We start from the raw sequence: 18,170 nt of genomic DNA, 5'->3' as shown, positions 1-18,170 counted from the left end.
TCTATAAGAGACGCTGAACTTCTTTAACTTTAATTGTAAGGTTCATTACCTATTGTAATATAAATTGAGTTTTATGGATGGTTTCAAATACATTAAAAGATATAGAAAGGGAATGATATTAATTTATTTTCCTTTACTAAAGCAATCAATCAGCCCTTTACTGATTTGTTTGGCAAACTTAATTTTTCAGCAGAAGAGACACTAGAGGCTCTAAAACTAACTAGTGTTAGTGCTAGTTTTAGTGCACTGGTGGCAGGGACCATAAAACGGTATTCAACAACCAAAGAACTTTAGAATTTGCCAGCTGATGTACAAAAGTACAAGATCACAACATCCTTTTTTGTTTTGGGGGAGTTGGGATGAGGGAGTGTAGTAGTAGTTCTGGGGATCAGGCCCAGGATTTGTACATGACATGCTGTAAATAGATTATACCAGTAGTCTTTTTGGTTGTTGTTGGGTTTTTTTTTTGTTGTTTTTTTTTTTTTTTGGTTGAGACAAGGTTTCTCTAGCCTTTGGAGCATGTCCTGTCCTGGAACTCAGAAGACCAGGCTGGCCTCAAACTCACAGAGATCTGTCTGTATCTCCCTCCCAGGTGTTGGGATTAAAGGTACGCGCCAACACTGCTCAGCCTTCAGTGGTCTTTCTTAAAGAAATTAATTTTGAACTGCTCATTAAATTTACTTTTCTGTGAACTTGCTTTGTTAGTAAGACTTATTATAAATGCCTTCAAGGCCAGCCTGGTCTATATTGTTAATGCCAGGACTGTTTCATAAAGAAACCCTGTCTCGGAAAACAAAAAAAGAAAGAAAGAAAGGACTATAAAGGCCAAATCACTGGAATGAAAAAAAAAAATGAACATGAGGTTTACGATTGGCTGTGATTTTTTTTTTTAATCCTCCTGAGGTTGACTGTACTTTAAATTTGGCTTGAAATCCCTTATTTGCACTTACAGGTTTACATTTTCATTTACTTTTTTGGGATCTGTAGGTTCCAGGCTGGCCTCAAACTCACCTGCCTCTGCCTCCCAAGTGCTGCGATTAAAGGTGTGCACCATTACACCTTGCAAATTGGACTCTTTTAAAATTCTTTTTCATATTTATTTGTGTGAGCGTATGCATGCTTTGGCACATATTGTGGTGAGAGAACAACTTTTTTTTTTCCTTTTTTGTTTTGTTTTTTGGGACAAGGTTTCTCTTTCGCTTTGGAACCTGTCTTGGAACTTAAGCTGTAGACCTGTCACAGAGATCCACCTGTCTCTGCCTCCCGATTGCTTGGATTAAAACCATGCGCCACCACCACCCGGCTTGAGAACAACTTTTTGAGAGTCAGTTCTTTCCTTCCAGTATATGGGTCCATGGATGGAACTCAGATTATTGGGTTTGCCTTCTGAGCCATCTTCCTGGCTTTGCACCCAAATCTTAATGCACATAAAAAGCTTGTGAAGGGGTGGAGAGTTGACTCAGAAATTAAGAACACTTACTGCTTTTGAAGAGGACCCAGTTTCAATACCCAGCATCCACGTGGTAACTCACAATCTTTTCCAGTTTCAGGGCTTTGTGCATGATAGACAAGCACTCTGTGAACTGAGCCACATCTCTTCTTGAGATGAATTTCTTTGTTTTTTGTTTTTCAAGGTAGGGTTTCTCTGTGTACAAAAACAACAAATTGGAGTTGTAATATTTAAATGTTGGGAATTTAGCATGGTATTAGAGTTCCTGATCCTGGGTTCATTTTCTAATATTGTGAAAAGAAATTTGAATAATCTTAAAATTTCATAAACAGCGTGGTAGGTTCCTAACTCACAGCTGTAATCCTGTCACTTGGGATGAGCAGGATAGAGTTCACATCTTCCTCTGACACATATTTAGTCAGTTAGATTGAGGCCAGCCTGGTCTAAAAAAACAAACAGGGCTGGGACAAAGCTGTTAAAAACACTTGTTGCATTTACACAGGACCCAGGTTTGGTTCCCAACATCCATATAGTGACTTGCAATTGTCTGCTGACCTCCATAGACACCACACACCCACATAGTGCACATACACACACTCACACACATAAATAAAAATAGAATAATTTAAAAATAGCAGCTGCCATCAAAAAAAGTTTAATGATCCTGCGTAAATATAGCCCCCTTAATTATCAGAATCTTAAAAGCCAGAAGTAATGGTCAGATTGCATCTGGTAATAAATATATGCTTCTTTGTTTTTTGTATTCTTGGCTCTGGTAGAATTTTTCTTATCTTTGTTGTATTTAAATATGTCATTCTTATTTGGAAATGTTTGATTTTAGATTTAATTTTTAGTTGTGATTGCATTAAATGTTTGTGTTCTTTGAATGTAACAAAGTATTAGAGAAGATTAACTACTTGAGAAAGTTAAAACATTACTATTTTCTGAAAATTTCAGAGCAGAGATGCTGAAGGTAAGATGATAGACTTAGTTCATCACTAATTGTTTGTTTGTTTGTTTTCTATGTGTTGGTGTTTTGCCTGCATGTATGTTTATGTAAGAGTATCGGATCCCTGGGAACTGGAGTTATGGTTGTGAGCTGCCATGTGGGTGCTCGGAATTGAACCTCGGTCCCCTGGAAGAACAGCCCATGCTCTTAACCGCTGAGCCACCTCTCCAATCCTTACTAATTTATTTTTAAGATGATCTTTTATTATTGCTTTTGAGAGACCATTTCTTTACATTGTGGGGTGGGTCAGAGGACAACTTTCAGGAATCTGTTTTCTTTTTTCATGTTACATGTTCTGGGGATTACACTCACTTGGGTCGTCAGGCTTGGTGCCAGACTATAGCCTCTGAGACATAACATAGTGTTTGTTTTGTCTCTACCATTTCGGCCCCTTTTATATTGGTTTTTCATGAATCTAACTGAGAGAGAATGCTGAAGAGGCTGTGTGCTTGAATATGCGAACCCAGGCTGTGCAGTGAACTACAAAGAAGTAGAGACAATTTAGAATTCATTCTTTTGGCAATTGGTTGCATTGCTCGCTTAGGCAGTTTCCTAAGCCTGCTCTTCCTGTGTTGTGACCATGGCAATGGTTTCATCTGCTTAGCTTCCATTGTTTTATATATTTGCCAAATCAAAGTCTCCTAATTCTCTGAACTCAGTGGTGTTTTGGTAAATTCCTTTTCTGGTTTAGTTATCCAAATGTGCTTTTGTTTTGTTTTTAACTAAGAATCTTGATTTGTACAATTTGCTTCTATTTATGGTAGTTTCTCAGTACAACATAAAGTTGAAAGCTTTTGTGTATGTTTTCTTTTGTTTATTGTATTTTGAGACAGGGTCTCTGTGTAGCCTTGTCTGTCTTGGAGCTCTCAAAGATTCGCCTCCTGAATACTAGTACCACGCCTGGCAGGTTTTTTGTTGTTTTGAGACATGGTTTCTCCATGGGCTGGGATTAAAGGCAAGCGCCAGCACTGCCCAGCTGTTCATTTTTTAAAAGCATGATGACGTTTTCATGTTTATCATTGCAATTTGGTTATATTTGGTCTTATTATCCTCCTTTATCCCTGCCTACTAATCATCCCTTCCCAGATAGTCCTCTTTTTCTTTTATTTATTTATTTCTCTTTTTCTTTTATGACCTTTGTGGCTTTTTTGGTTTTTCAAGACAGGGTTTCTCTGTAACTTTGGAGCCTGTCCTGGAACTAGCTCTTGTAGCCCAGGCTGGCCTCGAACTCACAGAGATCTGCCTGCCTCTGCCTCCCAAGTGCTGGGACTAAAAAAGGCGTGTGCCGCCACCGCCCAGCATGTCCTCTGTAAATGTAGGTTCCCCGTATGAGTGAAAGCATGCAATATTTGTCTCTCCGTTACCTTCTTCAACTTTTACTGTCTGTATTAGACTTTTTTGTTGTTAATGATAAAATACCAAAATCAAAAGCAACATAAAGGCCAGGTGGTGGTGATGCACACCTTTGATACCAGTGCTTGAGAGACAAAGGCAGGTGAATCTCTGTGAGTTCGAGGCCTGACTTGCCTACAGAGTTCTAGGACAGATAGAACTGTCACACAGAGAAACCCTGTCTTGAAAAACCATACTCACAAAAAACAACTTACAGAAGAAAGAATTGTTTGGTTTATGGTTCCAGAGGAAAGAGTTTATAACAATGGGGAAGGCATGGTAGGTAGGTTACATTTTCATCCACACACAGGAAGCATGGCCAGTCTATATAAGATTTCAAAGCTCATACCTCTACCCCACTGCACCAGTACATAACTTCCAGCAAGATTCTACCTCCTGAAGGTTCCATAATTTCCAAATAGCACTGCCAACTGGGGGCCAAATGTTCAAATACATGAACCTCTAGGGGATGTTTCCATTCAAAACGCTGTACCATATTTATAAGTGGTGCTCTACTGGAATTCCATTACAAAGGAGACAGAAGCAGTAGCAACACCCATGAGTTTGAGGCTAGCCTGGTCTTCATTATAAATTCCAGGTGAGCCATAGCTGTATCATGAGACTCTCAAAAAATAAAAACCAAGAAATAAGACATGGAAATATGTATCTTAAAGGTTTTTGACTAAAGTATTTTTCATTAAGGGGCGTAGTGTAATGAGAGGATAGAGAGTATTTGCAACTCTAATCATTAGAGTCAGTATATATTTTAGCCCTGCGTCAAATGCTGAGAACAAATATTTTATAGCAAAGGAGTATTTAGAACAAAGCAAGAGCCTGGAAAGATGTCTCAGTGGTTAAGAGAGATCCTGAGTTCACTTGCCAGCAAGCACATGACATCTCAAACCATTTATGAGATCCGATGCTCTCTTTTGGTGTGCAGTCGTGCATGCAGATAGCACTTAATATACATAAAATATATAAATAAATAAATTAACAAAAGCAGAACTTAGAGGAGGTGCAGAGATTGCTCACTGATTAAAAGCACATACTGGAATTTTGATCTTGGTTTCCTATGCCTATGTCAGACAGCTCACAGCTATCTGTAACTCTAGTTCAACAGATTTGACACCCTACTTAGGCCTCAGCAGACACACATACACAAACCCATACCCAAGACACATAATCAAAAAATACGTAAGTAAAAATAGGAATGGTAATATGCACTTTTTTATTCCATCAAGTAAGGAGACCAAAGCAGGGTGATGACTTGAACCCAGGAGTTCAAAGCTAGCCTAAACTACATAGTAAGACTGACTCAAAAAAGAAAAAGTACATCTACAACAAAATAAACATAGTGAATGCAGTGAACGCGTAGTCAAGGGATGCACATTAAGACCTCATAGAAGGGCACTGTTTTATATCCACAAACAGCAGAAGGTAGCTTCCAGTCTGACAATCTGCATCGCTGTGGGGGACGTAACACCTGGTTGAAAACCAATGTGACATTGTTTTGTAAAGTTGGTATTAGTATCTTAATTGAGTTATACAGTTATTAAGCAAATCTTTATTTAGTATCTACAGTGTGCCAACTAGTGGTGGGGTTGTTGTTGTTGTTTGTTTGTTTTGTGCTTGGGATAAATGAAAGACTAGATAAAATTAAGTAGTTGAGTGTGGTGGCTCATACTGTTAACCCTAGCACTAAAAAGACTGAGTATCTGAGTTTCAGATCAGCCAAGTAATCCCAGTGAGAACCTGTCTTAAAATTAAATAGTTGATTCAATTTTTAGTGTATGTTCTGCTAAGGGATCACATACAAGCTGTGTTCTACATCTTATTTTTAAAAAGTGAGAGAGGTGAGCAGAGCTGTAGAGGAAGTGCTATATAGTAGAGTTAAAACAGTTCAGTTAGCTGTTCAACAGGTCAGTTTAGCTGAGACTTAAAAATATACCCTTTTTCAATTCTGTATAATACACAACTTGTGAAATCTCTGCTTTGTAAATGATTTGTTATAGACAGTTTCTATAGTGTACTAGAAAATCTTCATGGAAGATTTACCAAATTACCAAATTATATCTATTACTCTTACTTCAAGACTCTTTGTGAAGCCAGAATTAAATAAGTTTGGCTAGAAAGCACTCTGTATTTTTAACTTTCTAATAGGCTGCTAAAAGAAAGATCTTTATGGCAGGTAAACGTCAGCATTTATATAGCATACAATAGATAATTCATTTTATAGTTCAAGATTTTTATGATTGAAATGCTTCCTTTTTTGTTTTGTTTTGTTTTGTTTTGTTTGAGACAGGGTTTCTCTGTAGCTTTCTTTGAGCCTGTCCTGTAACTAGCTCTTGTAGACCAGGCTGGCCTCGAACTCAAAGAGATCTGCCTGCCTCTGCCTCCCAGGTGCTGGGATTAAAGGCATGTGCCACTACCACCCAGCTTAAAATGCTTATAACAGAATAAAAATGGCATATCAAACCTGAAGGCAAAATTAGGGAATTGTTTTGGGGGTGGAGGAGTTGTGTATCCCTTGCTGTCCTGGGAACTCACTCTGTGAGGTTGGGCTCAACTCACCTCTGCCTCCCAAGGGATGGGATTAAAGGTGCAGGCCACCACCACCTGGCCTAAGTGAAGGATGTTTTAAGTATGAAGCATAGTATTTCTAGATTGCATTTGGGAAAAATGGGTTTTATTTTCATTTTTAAAAGGTAATGATGGTTATTATATTATTATGGTTTCTGTTTTTTAAGACAGGGAAGGTCTCAGTCTGTAGCTCTGGCTATCCTAGAATTTACTGTGTAGACCAGGCTGGTCTGGAACTCAGATCTGCCTGCCTCTGCCTCCCAAGTGCTGGGATCTAAGGCCCCTGTGCCACCCACCATGCCCGGCTCTGTTTTTTAAATTTAATTCATTACTGTGTATGTGATTGTTGGAAGAGGTGGCACACATGCCATGTTAATTCTGGAGGTGATGAAATAACTGGAGTTGGTGTGCTTTTTCTTCCTTTAAATGGGTTCACGGTATTAAACTCGGATCAGTCATCAGGCTTATATATGTATTGTCCAACATCAAGTACCTTTATAGGCTCAGCCATGTCATCAGCCCTTATATTGATTTTTTTAAAAAAGATTTATTTTATTTATTATGTATACAGTGTTTTGTCTACATGTTTGCCTGCAGACCAGAAGAGGGCATCAGATCTGTAAGATGATTGTCAGCCACTATGTGGTTGCTGGGAATTGAACTCAGAACCTCTGGAAGAAGAGCCAGTGCTCTTAACTTCTGAGCCATCCCTCCAGCCCCCTTATATTGATTTTGAGATAAATTCTCATGCTGTAACCCAGCATGGCCTTACTTCTGATGTTCTTGCTGTAATTATAGGCATATACTACACATGCAGATTATTTGAGGAATATTTGTTTAATATGTAGAGTTATGTCCATTAACAACACCCCCCAGCCTTGTGCTGGTGCTCCTTTTTGGAGGGGGTGGTGTTACACATAACTTTGTATGTGCTAAGGTCAGAGCACAACTTTGGATATTGTTCCTTAGGCACTGAGGAACCCCTTCTTTTTTTTCCTCTTCCTCCTCCTCCCTCCGCCTTTCTCCCTTCCTCTTCTTTTTTTTTAAGAAAAGACTCACTGACCTGGAACTGGCCAAACAAGCTACTCTGGTAGGTCAGTTGCCTCCCGCTCCCCACCCTATGAGGAGGGGAGGGTGTGCTTGCCTCAAGCAGCCCCAGTCCTAGGTTTATAAGAACATATTAGCATGCCAGGGTTTTGCTTTTGGTTACCATTTCATATATACTTAGAGTTTGTCTAAGTTTCTAGTAGGTGACTGTCCCAAGGTAAGGTGGGACAATAGGATTAACTTCCTAAATTACTGCTTTTTATTAACTGTACCTTAAATTACTACATCTAAATTACTGTGTCTTATTTTGTATCTTCACTAATCTGCTAAACTTTAAGATCCTTTCCCTTTACAATCAGAGACGCCCCTTCCCCACCTCTAGGTAAGGTAAGGCAGCATATGCTTTTAATCCCAGGACTAAATATAGACCCTATCTCAAAAAACAAAGATTCCCTACCTCTAAAATCTTATAAATGTAAGGATTTTACTTGTTTCCTGTGAGTTGTTGCTAAGTCTCTACCATATTCATGTTTATTCTGCTGTGAGTGCCTGATGACTGAAATGTCCCCCACCAATTCTCTCCTGGAAAGAATATTTAAAACAGGGGGGGGGCTAGAGAGATGGCTCAGCAATTAAGACCACTGACTATTCTACCAGGGACCAGGGTTCATTTGCCAGCACCCACGTGATAGCTAACAACTGCCTTAATCAAAGATCTGACATCCTCACACAGATAAACATGTAGGGAAAATACCAATGCACATAAAATAAATAATTTTAAAAAAAGGAAACATGCAATACTGAATCCTGGTACATGAAAGGTATACTGACCCAAATTTGTGGGGTGACTCAGTCAAGTCATTCAGCACCAACCACCAACAATGACCCCTGTACTTTGCCCATACCATCTAATTTATTTGTGTGTACATGCACATATGTGTGCAGTAGGGAGGGCCTCTCTTCTGCCTGCCCATCCCCAAACTACTGAATTGTTACTCTGAGGTTTCTAGAAACTCTGTTCATGGTTTCTATGTGAACTTGTAAAGACAGTATAGCCTAGAAAACTCTGTTTTCTTTCCTTAAACACAGATCCATTATTTTCAGAACTCGTCTTCATAATCTATCATTTCTGATCTTAATTTTAAAGGTAAAAATATAAAAGACCACATAAAGGTAAATATAAAAGACCACAGAGATGTCTGGATTTTTCTTTCCCTTTCTCAGAGTTATTGAAGTCATTAAACATTCCAGCGATGTTAAACTACCTATGAACTCCCCACTGAGCTGTCTTATTCAGAACCTGAGAATTATTTAGGGGAAAGTGAGATCAAGCCAAAAAACAAACCCAGCAGACAAACAAAACAAAAAAGCCAGTTTGATTTTCTTTTGCAATATTGTGTGGTCACAATATAAACTTGATTGTGACCAGAAAATGGGACTTAGGAAACTTAGGTAATCATCCACCTTTCTCTTTTTTTCTTTTTCTTCCTTCTTTTTCTTTCTTCCTTCCTTCCTTCCTTCCTTCCTTTCTTTCTTTTTTTCTTTTTCTTTTTTTTTTGAGATAGGGTTTCTCTGTGTAACAGCCCTAGTTATTCTGGAACTAGTTCTGTAGACTAGGTTGATCTTGAACTCACAGAGACCCACCTGCCTCTGCCTCCAAAGTGCTGGGATTAAAGGCATGCACCACCACTGCCTGACTTCATTCTCCTCTCTTCCAGGCCTGGAGATGGATTGGGGGGAGAGGCTACTCACCCCCCTCCCCCCAAAAAAGACATGTAGACTTAAATTATGAAAGCTTGGCCTATAGCTTATGCTCACCCCACTAGTCTTATAACTTAAATTAACCCATTTATATTAATGTACATTTTGCCGTGTGGCTTTTTACCTCTCTTCCATCTTGCACCTCCTTCTTCCTCTCCATGTTGTCTGGCATCTCTGCCATGCCTAGATTCATCTTCTCTCTTCTCGCTCTCTGTTAAGAAGTCCTGCCTAACCTCTTTCTGACTGTTGACCATTCAGCTCTTTATTGAACCAATCAGAAGGTGCCTTAACTAAGACACATCTTCATAGTGTACAAAAAGATTATTCCACATTTCCACCTTTTTCTCTAAATTAAAAGGAAAGGTTTTAACTCTTAACACAATAAAAACAATTATCAGATATTGTCCAAATAAAAAGGGAAGGTTTTAGCAGTTTTCAAGTAAAAATTGCATTCATAATGTCCAGTCAATATATATTTAGCAAATTTGGAGAAAGTACTGTATTATCTATCCTTAGTCCTAAGCCATTTTTACCATTGCTTGTATTACTAGCCTAAAAATATCTTTTTAGATGTTAAAACATTTTCTTAGATAAACAACTTAAGCTTTGATGTCTCTCAACTGTATGCATTTTACATCTCTCTTATAAGTTTCTTTTCTGAATTTAGTAACAAAGAAAACTAACTCTAAATATCCTCAATTCATCAGAGACCCAAGAAGGATCAAATATTGCTTGAGTAAACTGGAAGTGCAAAGCAGACAATTTCCAAAACTAAGAAACAACAGAAACATCAATGTTGGGGCATCCATTAGTATCTGATAGACTTTTCTGTGAGGCAGGAATTTTGAAGGACAGACCTACCCTGTCTTGGAAAATTAGTCAGTTGTCTCATCTTTTGTGTCCTGCTTGTCCAGTTTGGGAAAAAGAGGCAGTCCAGAATTCCAGGTCAACACAAAGAAATCATGTCTTGAAAAACCAAAAACCCGGGGGACTGGAGAAATGGCTCAGAAGTTAAGAGCACTGGTTACTCTTCCAGAGGTCCTGGTTTTTCGAGAGGAGGTTTCTCTGTGTAGACCTGTCTGTCCTGGTACTCTGGACTGCCTCTTCTTCCTAAGTGCTGTAATTAAAAGCATGTGCTGCCGCTGCCACCATCTGGCTCAGTAATTGTTGTTTGTTTTTAAGACAGAGTAGGAGGATTTTCTTGCACTACCAGCCCCCAAATCATGATACAAAACTTTATTATTAATTATGAAGGTTTGGCCTATAGTGTAGGCTTGTCTCAATTAGCTCTTGTAACTTAAATTAACCCATTTATATTCTCATGGCTTTTTACCTCTCTTCCATTTTGCACCTCTTGTTTCTTTTTTGTCCTTTGGCATCTGTCCCATGCCTAGATTCATTTCCTCTTATTCTCTCTGTCTGGAAATCCCACCTAACTTTTTCCTGCTTAGCTATTGGCCATTCAGCCCTTTATTAAATCAACCAGAAGGAGCCTTGGCAAATACATCTTTACGGTGTACAAAAAGATTGTTCCACAGCAAGACAAGGTTTATTACATGGCTGTACTTGGCCTGCACCTCACAGATCCATCTGCCTCCCAGGTGTTGATATTCAAAGTGTACACCACCATGTCCAGCAATATAGTCAGCTTTTATCACACTTTCACAAACTTTCAAGGAATATAGGCGAACGGCATATATCTTTTACTTAAGCTTTGTATATACTTGTTTTGATACTTAAGTATTAGAAGCACACGAAGAGAATAGAGACTGAGTAAATGTTTTTATTCAGCACTCAGCCTGAGAAAGAGTGATTAAATACCTCTTGGATTTGGTATTTTGCATACCATGAACTTAACGCAATAATTCCTAGGATCTGTCAGCCTACTAGAACTTCCCCAAAGTTCTTCTGTCAAAGACATTTGTAGCCCCTGGAAGAACATTGGGAATTGGCAAAGAAATATTTGCACTTCCTTAGTACAAATCAATTTAGATCAGAAGAGATTTACTTGTCTCTAAATTGATAATTATCTAAAATATGTACAATGTAAACATATAAGGCAAATAGTTTTTCTTAATCTACCTTTGAATAATACTTGATAATTAGATAGTGATGGTAGGTAGTATTTCTACGCACTGTATATGCTTTTGACCAATTAGGTAAGTTGAAAATATAGATGTGAGGGGCTGGAGAGATGGCCCAGTGGTTAAGAGCATTGACTGCTCTTCCAAAGGTCCTGAGTTCAATTCCTGACAACGATATGGTGGCTCACAACCATCTGTAATGAGGTCTGGTGCCCTCTTCTGGCCTGCAGACATACACACAGACAGAATATTGTATACATAATAAATAAATAACTTTTAAAAAAAAAGAAAATATAGATGTGAGAAGAACCAGTAATTGGCATTTCTGAATTACCTTTGATGGCTTCTTGGAGAAATGGTTATATATTTTTTTTAAATCTATGTTAAGGAGACAGATAAATCTATGTTAAGGAGAAAGATATATAAAATCTTTAAAGGACTTAACAAAGGTTACGTGTGGTAGGACATGCCTGTAGTCTGAGTGCTTGGAAGACTGATACAAGAGGCTGCTGAGATCAGGGGAAACCTGAGCAGCATAGTAATTCCTTGTCTCAACAACAAAAAAACTTGTAGCCACGTTTTAGGCCATGACAAGTTAGTATCTAAGTTAAATTTAAGGATTTGTTGAGACCATGGTTTGATATATTCACTTGCAGTGAGATGTGACTGGTTTTGCCTCTTCTAATTACGTGTTTTGTTTTGTTTCTCATTTATAGATTGGTAGACTTGAGTGGCCTTTTTAATGATTGAGTAATGATGGAGATGGACCCAAACTAAAAATGATTTCTTCAATAAAGCAATAGAAGATTCTTCGTATTACTTCTGGAAGCTCAGTTCAGTTTTTGGGAAGGAGGAAAACAAGTGAAATACAGAAAATTGATAAGAAGAAACCCCCATTTTGGAATTCTCTTTCTTCTTGACCCTTATCTTTTTTACTTATAATTTTGCTTTGAATTTATAAATAGTAAAGACCAAAGAAGTAGGATACATATTTAGTAGCTTTATGCCAAGAAATTTGCCTTGAAACAAGCTGCTATTCTGTGGCAGGAAAGATAAATCAAGTTTCTGTCTGATTCCTTTCAAAAATCAAATAAAAAAACCCACCAGAAGAAGATTTCTTATATCTTTAGATTTTGAAGTTTAAGACAGATAAAAGAATATATCCACACACTGTTTAAAGCAGATAAGATTTGTGTTTTAAATGCTTTTGTCGTGGATATTGTGCCATTGGAATTGATTGTTCAGGAGATCTCTTATACTGCTTTACTATTACATTTTTCAGCTATCACCTTGATGACATTTCTTGCACACATCTGAGACCACCTGTCTTTCTAGTTATGACCTTTTTATGAATAGTATTTGCACTCACTGTGCAAATGTCCATGTTTTGCCCTTTTAAGCAACATCATAGTGCCATTACTCAGGGAAGTTGAATGAGGTGAACGTAGACATAGCTTTTCCCCCTTTCCCCCCTTTTTTAAATGTAACAAATAACTTTTTATGTTCCCCTTCCCCCTTCCCCTTCCCCTTCCCCCTTTGGAAACGTGTCAGGAACTAGGTAGTTCAGGATGAGTAATTGAGAGGATTGAGAGAGTGAGCCACACAGAGCTGGGCTTCTTTGTGCTTCATCACAAGGCGTGCTGCTGGCCAGGCTACTTAAGCACCCTTTTTACAAGAAAACCTCGTGGAAGATACAGCTGGCAACTTTGGAAACAGGACCACAGAGGTGACACTCTGAGGGTAAGTATCATCCATCTGTCTCTAGAGAAAACATACATGAAGTATATAGCATGAAAAAAAAAATGTGTTATGCTATGAAGTATTTAATTTTGGAGAATATCGGTGATTTGGGTACATTAGTGAATCTCTAAGGAAAACTGATAGAAGTTGGTGTGTGAAGAAATGTTTTTCAAGTAAACACAGAAAAGCTCTTGAGCTTCTGGAACAGTGGTTCTCCGTCTTCCTAATGACCCTTTAATACAGTGCCCCCCAACCATAACTTATTTTCTTTGCTGCTTCATAACTAATTTTGTTATTGTTAACAATCATAATGTAAATATCTCATATGACAGACATCTGATATGCAACCTTCATGAATGGTTCTCCCCCACAGGGATTGCAACACACAGGTTGAGAACCAATGTTCTATAGGTATCTATTGGTTTGGTTATTTTGTTGTTATTGTTTATTTGTTTTGGCGGGGGTTGGGTTTTTTTCATGGCAGGGTTTTTCTGTGTAGCAGTTTTGATTGTCCAGCAATTTGCTTTGTAGACCAGTTGGCCTTGAACTTACAAAGATCCACCTGCCTCTGCCTCCTAAATGCTGGGATTAAAGGGGTATACCACCAATCCAAGCTTCTACTGTAATTTTTTTAAAATAGGTATTAAAACTCAAGAACACATTTGCTTCCTTCATATAACCTTTCATGTTTTCATCATGTGTGTGTGTGTGTGTCTGTATGTGTGTGTGTCTGTGTGTGTGTGTGTTTTTATAATCATATAAAACAGTGCTTTTAGAATTCTTGGAGATTTGGAATCTTGGAAGTAATCTGTAGATAAATTCAGGGGTTTGGTCTTGTAAAGAAAGATTGTAGATTAATCACAGATTCTTTATGTCATATATGAGTGATTTGTGTTGTCTCTTTTAGATCCTGGCCATGAGGTTGGATGCCTCATCTTGCTGAAAAGACACTGGACCTAAATGGCGCAGCATGACTTTGTTCCTGCTTGGCTAAATTTCTCAACGCCACAGTCAGCTAAGGTACTGTCTTCCATTCCTGCAGTAACTACCCAAACATACCAGTTCTTTCCATCCTGACTGGTCTGTGACTTCTGTTTCAGCTTCAGGCTGTATTGCTGTTCTTGTTTTATTTTGAAGGGACCTGGATTTGACACCCAGAACCCATAGGATGGCTCAAAACCATCCATAAGGGGTCTCATTCCCTCTTCTGATCTCTTTGGGCACCTAGTATGCATGTGGTATACTTAGATACATACATTTGGGCAAGGCAAACATGTAAAATCTAAAAAAAAAAAAACAAAAAAACCAACAACAACAACTTGAGTGTGAGTACTTATGCTTTATTTGCGTTATTCACATCAATGTCTAAGTTAAAGCCAGTACCTCTTTTTTTGGTCAGATGTGTGTGTAAACATATGTGCAAGTGCCCTCAAAGGTCTTTGAAAAATGGCTGAAGCAAGTCTGTGTTTAAAAGCTAAGAAATAGAATCTCTTCCTTACTGGAGGCAGGGCAAAAAACCAAAAGGTCCCTGTTCAAATAGGGTGAAATGCTGGACAGTTAGTGCTTTGCTCATCTGCCTTTTCCTCACGTTACGTAGATAGTGCCAACAACTCAGGGGATCTTTCCAGCTCAGTTCACTAACACTTCTCTGGAAAACACTCTTTTTTTTTTTAATGTTTTATTTATTATGTATACAATATTCTGTCTGTGTATATGCCCGCAGGCCAGAAGAGGGCACAAGACCCTATTACAGATGTTTGTGAGCCACCATGTGGTTGCTGGGAATTGAACTCAGGACCTTTGGAAGAGCAGGCAATGCTCTTAACCTCTAAGCCATCTCTCCAGCCCTCTGGAAAACACTCTTAATTATATTCATGATACGCTTTTCCTAGACATCCCATATCCTAGAGAAGCTGACAGTTTCAACCCACCATCACTGTCACTTACAGGTAGAGGATATATAGGAAGCTAGGGAGAAAGCTCAGTCTATAGAGTGCACAAGCATGGGATCCTCCGCACTCAACTTAAAACCTGGGCAGGATAGCAACCTTCAGTGATTCTAGTGTTAATCCCAGTACTAGGGAAAAGGAAACAGGATCCCTTAGGCAAGCGTGACTAATTGTGAGAGCCCCTGCCTTGGTAAATATAGTAGGTGCTCTTGGAATAGGAATATTAAAGTTAATCTGTGATCTTTCAAAAGCTTCTTTCTTTTGTGTAAATTCAAAGACTTAATCTGCTTGATTTTTTTTCCCTCATATATAAGTAAAATGAAACTGATAATAAAATTACAGAATTGCTATAAATATGAGGTAATGTTTAGAAATAAGTTTTTAAGACCACTATACTGACTGCCCTGGGGGACGAAGAGGGAGGAGGAGGGGGAGTGGGGGGAGTGGGAGGGTGTTGGGAGGGGGGGCGGAAATGGAAACTTTTATAATTTAATAAAATTTACTTAAAAAAAAAAGACCACTATAATACAGGAATGGTAGATCATGACTATAATCCAGTACTCGAGAAGCTAAAGTAGGAGGATTGTCACAAGTCTGATGTAAACCTGGGCTACGTAGTATATTCTAGGCCTCTGGAATTAGAGAATGAGGCCCTGACTCAAAAACAGAAATTGTAATAAACTGGTTATGATGGCTCACATCTATAATATTAGCTTTTGTTTATTTGTTTACTTTTGAGTCAAGGTTTTCCTGTATAGCTGAGCTGAAACTCATGGCAATCACCTCGCGGTCTTTAGTTACTGTTGATAACTGTACTACCACAACAGGTTTTTGTTTTTGAACACCTGATTTAGAACCCAATAAGATACTGAAAGAAACTAAATCTTTGCCTCTCTATCTTTTATGTTAGTCATCTATAGCCACCTTTGACAAACACGGAGAGCACCTATCCCGTGGAGAAGGTAGATTTGGAGTAAGCCGTCGTCGACATAATTCTTCTGATGGCTTTTTTAACAATGGACCTCTACGTACTACAGGAGGTGAGTCATTTCCAGCTGTGGTGACCATATATTTAAACTACTACTTAGAACCAGGCATGATGATGATCCACTGGTAATCCCAAACACTCAAAGAGACAGAGACAAGTGGATATCTGTGGGTTTTAGGACAGCCTAGTCTGCATAGTTCCAAGACCAACAAGTTTAGTGAGACCCTGTCTCAAAAAGACCAAACAAAAACCAACAAACTGCTGTTGAGACCAAACTCAGGCTAGCTGTATATCCATATCTAGAAATAGTGGTTACTTGGTGTCTACACCTAACATGTTTTCATGAATCATCTTGTCCAATTGCAGAACTAATTTGGAAGGGCTGAGGATTTTGCTAAGTGGTATGTGCACTTAACACAGCAGTGCCCTCAGTTGGATTTTCAGCACAGTGAGGCAGGGAGAATTTCTCACAAAGAAGGTTGTATTTAATGTTTTTTTTCCTCTGTGTGTGTGTGTGTGTGTGTGTGTGTGTACGTGTACTTCTTATTTAAGAGGTTTCCTGAAGACCTTTTGAAAGTAACTTTGACCAAATCAGGAAGCATCTGGCCGAGTTATTTCTGAATTTATAAGAAACAGACAACTAATACCTTACTTTTCCTTGCTATTTTAGATTCTTGGCACCAACCCTCTCTATTCCGCCATGATTCTGTGGACTCTGGTGTCTCTAAGGGAACATATGCTGGAAACACAGGGAATCCATCTGGTTGGCATGGCTCTTCCCGAGGTCATGATGGCATGAGCCAACGGAGTGGAGGTAGCACAGGAAACCATCGACACTGGAATGGTAGCTTCCACTCCCGGAAAGGCTGCACCTTTCAAGAAAAACCACCAACAGAGATAAGGGAAGAAAAAAAAGAGGATAAAATAGAAAAGTTGCAGTTCGAAGAAGAAGACTTTGTAAGTATGAAGCTTGTAATGCATAGTTAAAAACAAATATTTTCTCTACTTGTCAGGGTCTTACTTAGTAGACCAGGCTGACCTTAAACTCAGAGATTCATCTGCCTCTGCCTCCAGAATTCTGGGATTGAAAGTATGTGTTGCTTCCATCACCACAGGACTCATTTGAATTTATTTCTGTTTATATCTGTTTATTGTCTTTATCATAAATGTTTGTTTTTCTGTGAAATTTGTTCATTATTTTGTAAAATAATTATATTTTGGCTGTTAATTATAGGCAGTGAAATTTGATGCTAAGACTATATGTTAATTTTACTTATTCCATTTATTTGTTATATATGTATAAATGCACATATGACGTGCACATACATGTATTGAGGTCAGAGAACAGTTTGGAAGAGCTGGTTTTTTTCACCGTGTAGATCCTGGGGATTGAACTAAGTCATTAGGCCTGGTGACAGGCACCCTTAGCTACTGAGCCATATTGGCTAGTCATGAGAGCATTCTTTAAAATTGATATATTTTCATGTGAGCCTGTGATGTATTTGTGTGGGCATGCATGCAATAGTACAAATTTATAGAGTTCTTCCACCTTCACTTGAGATCCAGGGGTTGAACTCAACAGGAGCCAAGTATCTTTACCCACTGAGTTACCTCTCTAGTTCCTTTCTAAGAACTTTAAAAATAGATCTGATTTAAGCAAATATGTCCTGTATATTACCGTTTTAGCATATGATCACTGTCGTCTTTTATTCAATAATTTACACCATTTTGGGTGGGTGGGTGGGGATTAAAATATAAGCCAGGCATAGTGACACAAGCCTCTGATTCCAACACCAGAAGGCAGAGGCAAGCAAATCTCTGATTTAGAGGCCTGTCTGATCTACATAAAATCCCTAGTATTCTGTTCTAGAACAACAATTGAGAACAATTGTTGGCAATATAATTGCACACAGACTGAAATAATAGATGAAGTTTAGATAAAAGGTTAGAGGTAAAAAAATCGAATAAATTAAAAAATAAAAAGTTAGAGGTAGGCATTAAAGAAACTAAAGCCAAATGTTGTGGTACACACCTTTAATCCCAGCACTTAGGTGGCAGAAACAGTCTGATCTCTGAATTCAAAACCAGACTAGTCTACATAGTGAGTTCCTGGACAACCAGGACTACACAGAAAAACCCTGTCTCAAAAAACCAAAAGAAAAAAAAACTT

The 18,170-nt window shown here is 38.4% G+C and overlaps 1 protein-coding gene across 4 annotated transcripts in view; it reads left to right on the top strand.

Annotated features, from left to right (window-relative positions):
- Window positions 1–18,170, top strand: part of Gpbp1l1 (GC-rich promoter binding protein 1 like 1) — a 42,034-nt gene that overhangs the window by 5,875 nt on the left and 17,989 nt on the right. For all 4 annotated transcript variants that reach the window (XM_085686466.2, XM_048443964.3, XM_048443962.3 and 1 more), the window contains exons 2-5: window positions 12,040–13,063; window positions 13,971–14,083; window positions 15,923–16,052; window positions 16,671–16,957. In XM_085686466.2, the coding sequence (XP_085542592.2) occupies window positions 14,024–14,083; window positions 15,923–16,052; window positions 16,671–16,957 (477 nt within the window). In that variant the 5' untranslated portion in view covers window positions 12,040–13,063; window positions 13,971–14,023. The remainder of the gene's footprint in view (window positions 1–12,039; window positions 13,064–13,970; window positions 14,084–15,922; window positions 16,053–16,670; window positions 16,958–18,170) is intronic.

The sequence above is a fragment of the Myodes glareolus genome, chromosome 3, assembly GCF_982192425.1.
Source record: "Myodes glareolus chromosome 3, mMyoGla1.1, whole genome shotgun sequence".
Lineage (NCBI taxonomy): Eukaryota > Metazoa > Chordata > Mammalia > Rodentia > Cricetidae > Myodes > Myodes glareolus.
The sequence above is the reverse complement of the archived record's forward strand: the minus strand, read 5'-3'. Positions and strand labels throughout refer to the sequence as shown.